At 40.8% G+C, this 11,576-nt stretch overlaps 1 protein-coding gene across 2 annotated transcripts in view; it reads right to left on the bottom strand.

Annotated features, from left to right (window-relative positions):
- Positions 1-2,259: 2,259 nt before the first annotated feature.
- The window catches only part of helz (helicase with zinc finger), a 52,508-nt gene continuing 43,191 nt past the window's right edge, over positions 2,260-11,576 (bottom strand). For both annotated transcript variants that reach the window (XM_018761528.2, XM_029246776.1), the window contains 4 exons: positions 10,730-10,934; positions 10,063-10,588; positions 5,471-5,720; positions 2,260-4,548 (listed from right to left, as the gene is read on the bottom strand). In XM_018761528.2, coding sequence (XP_018617044.2) covers positions 4,196-4,548; positions 5,471-5,720; positions 10,063-10,588; positions 10,730-10,934 — 1,334 coding nt within the window. In that variant the 3' untranslated portion in view covers positions 2,260-4,195. The remainder of the gene's footprint in view (positions 4,549-5,470; positions 5,721-10,062; positions 10,589-10,729; positions 10,935-11,576) is intronic.

The raw sequence follows: 11,576 nt of genomic DNA, 5'->3' as shown, positions 1-11,576 counted from the left end.
TCAATCCAAGGCTGACACAAAACTTAAAGAACCCAAGCTAAAGAAAAATTGGGGCAAGAAACAGGGGTTAATTATTTTTGAAGTCTACAAACCTGACAGTCATGAGGGTATTCAACCTTTTACACAGCTATATATCCACATGTGGCAATATGGCTAATGAGGTATAAACTGATAACCAGATGTCCTGTTTTTTAAAACTTAATATACATTATATAAATGGGCTCGTTTGGTCCAATGAGCTGTTGCAGATGGTGTTATCCGCCCCAGGAGCTTTGATCAGTGCCCAATTAGCCCTTCAAGATCTAGGGCTGTTTGAACACCAAACAAAATGCTCATGATCTTTTTGGAGTAATCCAGTCAGTAGTTTGTTGGTTTGAGACACATTTTGGACTGGCAGGCTTCAGTAGGAGCCTCCATTACTCTTCCCATGAGTCCTCTCCCACTACAACAGGTTAGAACTTTTGGAAGGTGTAAATGGCAGTGCGTTTTTTTTTACTTAGCAAGTATCATTACCCATATTCAGTATTTCTTATATTCTTGCTCAATGAAAAGATTAAACCATTTCATTAAAAACACTTTAATAGAGTAACCAATAAAAAAGCAAGTTATCAACCTTTTCAACACAACCTAAAATTTTAAAAGAATCACCACCAAAGAGCAAAAAAACAGAAATAAATATTTTATATCCACTGTTTGGAAATGGAAAAGGACACAAATGAAGGTTTTATTAATCTGTGGGGGAAAAACAAACTAAGCTAGAGCAAAATGGCAGACAATTAAAGACTATGGTGCAGCTGTACGAAAAGGCAGAACACAGTGTTGAACACAGTGCTTTCTACCAAGTCGGGCAAAAACTGCTCCCTATAGCTGACCAACCATTCACCAGTTGAGATCACCACCTATGATCGTCAGCCGTCGTCTAAAATTTGCACTGAAACTGGAGCACAGTTATAGACTTTCATATACTTTATCAGCACAACAGACAATTAGATCTCTGATGTTCATATTCAGCTTTTTCCCGTTTTCATTTATTGTAATGCTACACTGGCTCTATGAGCAGGAATTTAAATAAGTCCAGCAATACCATTTTTTTATCCATTATTTAAAAATTGTAATTAAATCTTAACGCAGTCACTTACAGAACCTAAGCTGCTCATCATTACATTAATTTACAGAACCCATTCATATAATCATAGCTGTGTGTGTACCTTCAGAATAACCAGAAGAGATTAAACAAATGTTGAAATGACAAGTCTTGGAGGATATTCGGTGGTGTTTATATCATCAAAACTTTAGTTTCAAGTCAGCACTGGAAATAAGCTCCTCTGCTGTAAAGTTAAGGACTTGCTCCACAGCACCTGGAGTCAACTGGGGAACAATTTTTGCCCAGCACAGTAATTACAGAAAACTCTTACATAGCTATTTTCTTATTTAGCAACATGTTAGTAAAATATTAGAATTGCTCATGTCACAATTTATTTTACACATCATATACCAAAATCTTGACTTTGAAGGGAAAGAATAGAAACCAGGATGTTCCACAAGTCTATATAACATTTTTATTAAGGGGAAAAAAAATAACCTGGTCACCTTGACATGCACAGAGAAAGTCTTCACAAAATTTGTCATTGAAACCACAAAGCACCAATTAAAATAAAATCTATGATTCCACCAATGATTTATTAACAAAAGGAAGTTAGGAGAAAAAGCAAAAATTCTTAAAAAAAAAAAAAAAAAAAACTGGTGTGCATGTATATATATATATATATATATATATATATATATATATATATATATATACACACACACACATATACATATACACACACACACCAAAACCAAAAGGAAGAGAAAAAAAAAAAAAAAAAGAAAAAAAAAAAACATTTCTATGCCTGAAAAAAAGCTTTCCTTCATTAACCTACCAGACACCGTTTTATGTAAAAAGGAAAAAAGGAAAAAAAATTAAAAAGCTCTCTTTTAAAGAGCTACTGCCAGTGTCATTTTGAAGTTTGTTTTTCTTTTGTATTTGCATAATTAAAAAGGGCGTACATCCTCTTGAAACAGCTTCTATAAAAGTGAGGCGCCCCTCCATATGTCAGTTGTAAAGACCTAGAAAATGTGTATTTACAAAAATATGCTTTTGCGATCATTTGAAAGCAAACTTCTTGAATTATGACATGGGGAAAAAAATCAAAATGACAGGAACACACTGAGGTGGCATTTTTTCTTTCCTTTGTTTTTTTTTTTTTTTTTTTTTTCTCCTTTACCCTAGGCTAACAATGAAACACTTCCCTTCATAAATTAGTTTTTTGTACAGCTTTGACTAGGTATTACTTTAATTCTAAATGATGAATTTTCAGTCATTAGCCAGCCCTCAAGAAGTCAGGCTCGGTGAGTTAAAACTATAGCAAACAAAGCTGTGGTAATGTAACTGTACCACTGGGCAAAAGCTTCAGTGTATTTATTATCCAGGGCACTGACCTGATCATCTCTCCAAACCCTTTCAAATGGACATTTTGCTATACATATATAGGCTATCATGAAATGTACTTTTGTATTTTATAACAGCTGCAACAAGCCAAAATGTCACAAATGCCCCACGTGAAAGAAACTATATAAAGCTGACAAAATGTGTTTTCAATTTTTTTCTAAAAGTCCTGACTGGCATTAATAAAACAAGTCTGTTAATTGGATGAAGTATGTACATCCATTTATATCATTATTTTGACATCACAGACATTCACTGTATGTACCAAGTGTTTGCTCTCTCTGCATGTATGGCCATGTGCTAGAAAGTGCTACTTATATTTCCCCTCTCAAACTCCATTCAGCCCTCTCTTAGTAAATCAACACAGCACAAAAGATCCTCTGTTCCTGTGTAGAGGTGCCTTGCACTCCTAGGATAGTCAGCCCTCTGTCAGCAAGTGTGTAACTGTCACTGGAAAACAGCAAGAGATAAAATACAACAAAAGAGATGTTGATTCTGACTGGAGCCGACCTGACACTGTTCACACTGATTTGCCTGCAACTCTTGGGTGGAAATCTGAAGACGACATCAACAGCCATGAACAAACTGCCTTGAATTTCTCTCCACCATCCCTCAAGACAAACTACTAATCCGAGTCCAGCTCTTCTGCACGTTCTGACAAAATCTTCAGAAACCATATCAAGACCTCCATGTTCATACATCACGTTCCATATGTCCAAATAATCACCAGAAAACAATAAAATGCAATTTTGTCTGAGGAATAACACACGGCAAAGACTGCAATCACTTGTTTCTTAGCTTGGTTTGGCTGCATACTCAACTAAAGCACAATTTGTTCTCTAAAAACACAGGAACAGGAAGACAAAGACTTGACATCTGAATTATAATTTCTGGCTATTTTGGCGGAGGGGGGGGCTCAGGAGTGGATGTTTAAGCAAGTGATCTGTGCTTAAACTGCATAATAATCTGAAAATTTGTCAAATTGAAGAAACAGCTGATGTAAAAAATCCTATTGTTTTAGAATGAGTAGGAAGGGACACTTGTTCGTTATTTGTTGTGTCATTTTGGCTTGTTTTGCCGTGCATGTCTATTTGAGGATTGTATTCAACTTTATTTTCAAATGATTATTACAGTTTTAGATCTGAAGAGTTCAGGTGGACATGTGAAAAACAGAATCAAGCATTTTGTCACAAAGACTCAACAGAAAGTCTAATGCTAACATGGCAAAGATAATTAAGCATGTGCATACATCAAGTTCACTTATTTTCTTTGTATATACAGGTTAGAGAAAAGCAACTACTTCTATACAATGTCTCATATATTTTGCACGATTTAGTTGACCTCTCAGCTGATCATACCTTAAAGCACAGCTGAAACTGAACATGAAAACAACATAAAAAAGGCCAGCCAACAGCCAAAGAGCTTTAACAATTACTTCAGAAACTGGCAAACAGAAGGAAGAAACGAAAAGTAAAGACAGGCAGCTGAAAGGTCAGCCAAATCTTTTTTTTTTTTTTTTTTCAAGTTTTATATTTCTTAATATATATTTTGCTGCATTTTTTAATCACAGATATGTCAAACTGTAAAAGAACAGACATTACTAATTCTTTGTCTAACTATAAAAACAACTTTTAAAAGCACTTTTTATCATGTATTTTTAGTGTTTTACTATTTTTTTGTTGATTTTTCAAGGTGTATTTATTGTGCTCATTTAAAATATGAATAATATCCATTGCTGTTTGTTGCACTGCCTATGCTAAGTTCCTGTAATAGGGACAAGGGGTCACTGTTCTTTTTCACTTGTTCAGGAAGAGCTCGGGGTTTTGGGGGAGCACGGAGCGCACTGGCATATGACATGGTGGGTGGCTTGCTAAGGCTGGGAACCTGGAGGCCCCCAAGGCCAGACCCATCCCCTCCTCCAGGGTCAGGTGTTGGCTGTTTGCTGGGCATGAGGGGAGGAAACTGTCCAAGGTGCTGGAGAGAGCTGAGCGGGTGGGCTGCTGGCTGACTGCAGTCTGTCTTCAGGGGCTCTTCGGATGCGCATGTGGCCTTTGCTGAAGCTGAGGGGCAAACAGGGTTGAGGGGAGAGGTAATCACTCTCACACTTCAAAGGAAACGCATACCAGGACAGTAGCTAAGCTACTCATTTTAACAGAAAGCAGTACAGTGGCTGATGGACAACTGCTGTTGTACCCTTGAGAAAAGCACTTTACTCAATATTTTCAGTAAAATATCCAGTATCATATGGGCATTATGCACATTTGGAAGCCTCCTACCCACACAGACAGGGTGTACTTGAACGGATAGCGTATCCGTGAATCTAGTGCCACTTTTTGTCAAGACAAGTTCAGAAAAATTAAAAGCATACCAAGAAAATCAATTCTTTTTCCATTATCATGGCTAGCACTTAAACATCATCTATAAAGACAGTACCATGATAAGCTTGTCATCATGTAATTTAGTCATGCCACAAGTAAGTCTGCAAAATAACAACTAAGATGAGCCAGCATTAAACTGGATTTGGCAGTTGTATCCATGAAAGTGGAGGGAAAAGAAAAAAAAACTGCATCAACCACCCCACCCAGAAAAAAAATGAACTTGCTGACATAATCACTTAGCAGTTCTGCCCAACAATGAGTGAAGTTTCAGCTCCAGGCTGTGATCATCACATGCCATCTATATATCCATTATCTGTCACATTTAACCCATTAAAAGGTTCTAGTAGTCTGGACACTGTCAGGAAGAATACGCTTGAAGCCAGAGTACAGGTGGACTGGATACCAGTCCATCAAAGGGCACTCTGACCTTCACAGAATATGGGTAACGGATTAGTCCAGGGATGCAGGGAGTACACTGAGCTCCAAAGGAACTGAACTGGGATCAGATTCTGGTGCCTAACCTAAACCTCAAGCTGACAGTGGGCATGACACTTTATGTGAGGTGCAGATTGGTACAAACATCCACTGTGACCCTGTGACCTACCAAAAAGGTCCCGATGTGGAACCAATGTGCTGGCTCCATTGCACGGAATGTTCTGGAAAGAGGCTGAGCTGCTGCTGTTGGGCCACCGCTCTGCCGGGGAGAAGCTGTATAGGAGATTGGGATGATCCTGCAGGTCTTTACATGGTGCCTGGGCTCCCTGGAGCTTTCCTGCCTCATCTGGGTACAGCTGTGAGGAGCCAGAGGAGATCCTCCTTTGGTACAGTGGCCTGCCAGGTCCCCGAGGTTCATACTACACACAGAGAAATAAAAGAAAAAATAGGTAAGGTAAAGGAGGTATAGAGTAGCATTTAATCCAGACTTGATCCTTTCACTTAAAAGGGGCACCAAGTCTGATGGCTAGCTGAAGGAAAAAAGGGATTTTGGCAATATATATTTTTTAACAGATAAAAGCAAGTTCAGACAATCAAGCGTCAGCGCTTGAGTCACTTAATTCCCATTCTTCTCACAGAGCTGGACCCTGCTTAGCCATAGTAAGTCCAGCTTTCTGGCTGCCTGCAGAGCTGCAATCAAGACCAAAATGAGACCAAACACCAGGGCCAACAATGACCCCTGCACTGTGCGCACACAGGGAATCCCAGTGAATGGGAATCAGGACCTCCTCAAGAGCAGCAGTTCAAGTTCAGACACATGTGGCACAGGTTAGTGCCCTGATTGTCCTCAATTCCCTGCAAATCCTGGACTTCTGTCTCCTTCACACTCAGCACATCACAGACATCCGGTGACTAAACATGACATTTCATCCGAGCTCAGAGAAGAGAGCCTTCCCTCTCCAGAGCCTCAGAGAATTTCATAAATGGAATAAATGAAAATGTACCACTACATTGTCATTATACAGAACGCTGCTGTACTTCTGATTTCCTTTCAGGTTACATAAAAGGTTCAGAATGAAGTTTGTTTATCTAAATACATCAAAAGCTAAAACTGAGAAATCACTACACACAAAAGATAAAATTACAGTAGACCATATGACGTGCAAATGTGACAAAGACTAAACCACACAGTTGTTAAGACTCTCCTCTGCGCCATACAGCCTTTACATTTAAACAATTAAATTCTCATGTGCTTATTGCTTGGTAAATTATACTCCATTTTAAGTGATTTACTTTTAATGAATTTCCAGTACTCCCTATAAACAGCAAAAAGAATAGAGGATTTCTTATTGGAATGCTTTTTGATTATCAAGGTTTATTTCAAGCGTGTTCAATGACACTGAACTAGACCATGCTGTAATTCATAAAATTGTGTATATTCATGAATTTTTCATTAACATGTGGAAACTTGAGGCTGTAAAATAAGCAAAATACCCTTGTTTAGATAATATAAAATGCAATGTGGTGCACTGCAAATGTGGCTAATATACAAAAACACAAAACAGAAGTGTCTGTATTATACTGCATACGAACGGTTGTCCAGGAGGCAGCTGTTACATTGCAGTAGTTGAGCAAGATGCTGACAATTTCTATATAAAATAGGTAACAAATACAAAATACATGTAATGTGTCAGATTCAAGCCAAACAGAATTCCTGCCTAACCAAAGAGCTTATTTCTATGCCTCTGGCAAAAAGGAAAAAGAGACTTTGAATACAGAGTTTAATCAGTCTTGCTTTGGTGTGCTCTGTGTATAAAAACAAAAAAGCCCCCAGACCTGACTCACAGACACCTGCAGTGTAACTATCCCCTTCTGTTACTATGGTGAAGGGGGGGGACGGGGGGGGGGGGGGGTCTTAACATTCAATGCCAATGAATGCCCAACTCAAGCCAGATATGATTTGTACTGTGGAGGAATTGGAAGTTAAGTCCTTCATCGGGAGGTGCTGTGGGCCAATTTATTGAGTATTACCTTACCTTAGCAGTGCCAACCCAAGTGGAAGCCCAAAACAGACCTGGATCAGCATTGCTCCTGCAGTATCCACTGCCATTAACGCCAATTCAACTGAAGTTCATGAAAACACTCTCGTATCTCAGTGTTCGCTCCAAAAAGTACCAAGAGATGACTGAGGTCTCCGCTCCAATTACAACTTCAATAACTGTCTGCACTTCTATAAATGCTCTTTTTTCGCAACTCACTGTGGGGGAGAAGTAAAAAATAAAAATAAATACATTCCTGGAAGAGCTTTCTAGGAAGCGCAGCTCGTTCCACAGAATATGAAGAAACAAAACCCTACAAACACGGAGGAAAAGAGTGGAATGGCAGTGTGGAACAAACAGAAATTTCACATCATGTCCAACAGATTTTTCTGTGAAGATATCTGGCTCTTCGGGAAGCAGGCACATCTGGTTGCCATAGCCAGGGCCCTTTGACACACACACACCAAGACAACATGCACAGACATTCTGATGCAGAGCCCTCCTATGAGGTGGAATACATTTCAATGGCTCCCTCCTCATATATGAGACCAAGGCGCTCAGTCCCACAAACACACCCTCTACACAGAGACCTGCTCTCAAGAGCACCTTCACAGAAGTCTCATGGAAAAGGGTATTATGTTAAACACCGAGATCACCTTCAATATAAGTTATGTCTGTGGTCTGCTGGAAAGGTAGGTCATGAAGAACTAAATCTAACATAAACCAAAAAGCACCACAACACATGAAACACAACATTTATAATTAAAAGGTGATTTCAGAGTGTAAAGAAAAGGAAATAGTGCATTTATAATTTAGTCAATTCATGAAATTTTGTATCCTTATTATAAGAAAAACTACAAGACTGGAAGCCATTGAAAGGCTTAGTCAATCTGTTTTGTTGAAATAGGGGGAACATTATTAAACATTAGTGATAAGTACTTTCCTAAAAGCAGTCAAAATACTGTAGGTCACTAAGTAACAGTCTAACAAAAAGACAAAAAAAAGAACAACTTGCCACCTAATTTTATGACTAACTACATACAAAACCACAAATTTAACCTTGCTTTTCATGAGACTTTTTTGTTGAAGCAGATTTTAGATGTTTGTTAGCTCACTGTATGGGCCACCGTGTAAAATACCTATGTACAAGAAGTGCAAATATTGTAAAAGGTACATAATTTTCATCAGTCATTCTCATCTTTCCTTGCTTATTTAGCAAGAGTAGCTTCTGAGCCAACTGGACATTCCCACGTACGTATTTTGCAACAAAATAAACCACTATACCCTGAAAGGTCAACATTTAAAATTCCAGGTAGCAGCAAATGCCCTGTTGCTGTCAGTTTACTGTGACTTATACACTGCTACAGAATTCACTTGAACTCTGCACAGACATTTCTTTACAAACCACTACTATTTGTGTGAGATGCTTAGAAACAACAAAGTAATGATCCTCAAATTATCTGGTATGTTCATCTGCTGATTTTTAAAAACCGGTTGAAAAAATTGAAAAACAAGTGACAAAAACCAGTGGTAATCATCAACAATTTGACTCAGGCTCTCAGGCTTAGCCTTCTCTGCGCTGTCTTGAATTCTGACTCGTCCATCTGGAAATTCCATCTAATATATTCATTCATTAATTCCCCCTGCCTTCGTTTTAATGTAAATCTGCCAGCACACCTGACAGAATGAGTTCTAAACCAGCGTGGCCCTGCTTCCACATGAGCAAACACAACAGAAGATCACAGCACAACACGTTAATCTCCTCGTCCTTCTCATAAACACAGCAGGAGGTTCATTTTTGTATAGCTACCCATAGCATTTAAAGTGTTCCCTTAACCACTGTATGCCTCCTTGCACCCTCCTCCATCATTCAAACTGTTATTGCATTGCACTTAAGTTTGACACATGCGCTGTCTTCAAAAGAACAGTCAGATGCTTTTCTTTTCTCATTATATGAGAGCACCACATGAAAACAAAGCCCGTTTTAGCCCATAACCAAAGTTGTTCCTTACAGGAAAAAGGTTAAGGACACTTTGCAGGTTGCACCTGCATTCGCTTGGGTACTCTTGGATTCCTTGCACTCATATGATTATAGGTGATGAGGAATAAAACTACAAATGGTCTTCTTTCTTTGATAACTATACAACCCACCACCAAATCTTGCTCACCCATAACTCTTCTACAAACCCACAAGGATACATTTACATATTTAGTAGACACTTTTCTCCAAAGTGACTTCCAGCAAACTCTACATAGTGTTATCAGCTCACACACCTTTTTCACCAAGGTGACTTACACTGCTAGATACACTACTTACAATGGGTCACTCATCCATACATCAGTGGAACACACTCTCTGTGTCACTCACACACTACGGAAGAACCCGAACAGCATGTCCTTGGATTGTGGGAGGAAACCGGAGCACCTGGAGAAAACCCACGCAGACACAGGGAGAACATGCGAACTCCACACAGCCTGAGCAGGGATCGAACCCACGTTATCACACATCCAGGCACTGAGATGGCAGCACTACTTGCTGTGCCACCGTGCCACCCGGAAGAATCTCACTAAATCTGGTTTTGTTAACCTGAAGGGAATGACTTGATCGCTGACACACAAGCTTATTGTAAATGATTCGGTACACCACATTCCAGCCAGTATGTAACTGTGTAAGTACCCATCCCACTGTGCTTCAGGAAATGGATATGGCATTCAGCCTCACCTCTTCTAGGCCATGAAGGGGGTTGGCGTTCACGGTCCGGGGAGAGAGGGGATGATAAGGCTCTGGTGCCGGGGGCTGGGCCTGCTGCTGTGGCTTCTGCTGTTGTTGCAACTGCATCAAGTGCACCTGCTCCTGCCGGTGACCCATGATGGACAGGTTGAAGGGGAAGCTCTGGCCTAGCACATGGTTCTGGGGCAGGCCAGCATGAGTCCACTGGCCCTCTGAGAGAAGGTACTTCACCGGGGGAGGGGTGGAGTGCCCGGGCGGGTGGGTAAAGGAGGGGTTGTACTGGACCTGCTGGAAAGCCTGGTTGTTGAGCATCTCCAGCTCCTGGCTGGCATCTGCATACGGCCCCGGGAACGGCCCGCCGTGGCCGGCGCCGGTGGAGGGAGAGGGGAGGTCCCCAGGGCTGCGGGGCTGCACCTGCCGGTACTGCAGCAGCCGTGACTGGGGGGGTGGCATCTCTGTGGGCTCCCTGTGCTCAGCCTGTTCCTGACTGCCCATCTCTCGCAGCAGATCAGGAAACCTCCCAAAGAGAAAAAAATCCATGCTGTCTGTCAAACCTTTACTTAGGACACAACTCAGAGGACTCACACAGATACAACATTAAACTGATGTGTGCACTAAGGTCTTTCATGGTAGGCTCTGTTGGCCAGTCGGTGGGTACCTAGGGAAGGAGGATCCTGCCTCGTCATCTGCTCCTGTGCCCAACCGCCAGGCCCCAGTGCGTAACAGCTGTGGGGGGAAGCGCAGTCCAGGCTGGGCAAGCAGGGGGAAGGGCATTCCGCTTGGGAGGAAGTGGTTGTGCTCACTCCAGTGGTTGAGTCGTGCCTGCTGGGCCAGGGCCTCCAGAGATGTCTGCCCTTGCCCATCTGAGAGTGAAGACAACCTTTTAGTCAGGAAGCCATGCAGACCTCACACACAGCCTTATCATGCCAACTCACTCTCACCAAAGCTTGCCATCACATGGATGTGGAGCACAAAGTGCTGCAAAAAAGAATTTGCCTCCTTCCTGATTTCCTCTACTATTACAAAGCTTTTTGACAATCGAAGTTTTCAGGACTTTAACCAAAATCTAATATAATATAAAGTGAACAAGTAACTTTTTTGGACTTTGATTTATTTAATGAGCACAGTTACTCACCACCAACAAGCACTGAGGAAAAGAAATTGTCCCCTTACACTTAACTGGTTGAGCCACCTTTAGCTGCAATGACTGCTACTAAGCATTTTCTGAAATTCAGTACCAGTCCGTCCTGCCACAGCATCTCTATTGAGTTTGGGTCTGGATTTTGGCTTGGCTACTCCAAAACTCTAATTTCGCTTATTTTCAGCCATTCTGATACGGATTTACTTTTGTGCCGTGGATCAGCATTTTCCTGAATGACCCAGCTCACAGATAATTGTACATTCTTCTTAAGAATTTTTTGATACATAACTTCAACTTTTGACTCATCTGTCCATCAAACATTGTCCTAAAAGGCTTGGGAACATCTAGGTGCTCCTTAACAAAT

The sequence above is a fragment of the Scleropages formosus genome, chromosome 20, assembly GCF_900964775.1.
Source record: "Scleropages formosus chromosome 20, fSclFor1.1, whole genome shotgun sequence".
In the NCBI taxonomy this organism is placed as follows: domain Eukaryota; kingdom Metazoa; phylum Chordata; class Actinopteri; order Osteoglossiformes; family Osteoglossidae; genus Scleropages; species Scleropages formosus.
This window is presented reverse-complemented; position numbering and strand designations above follow the sequence as displayed.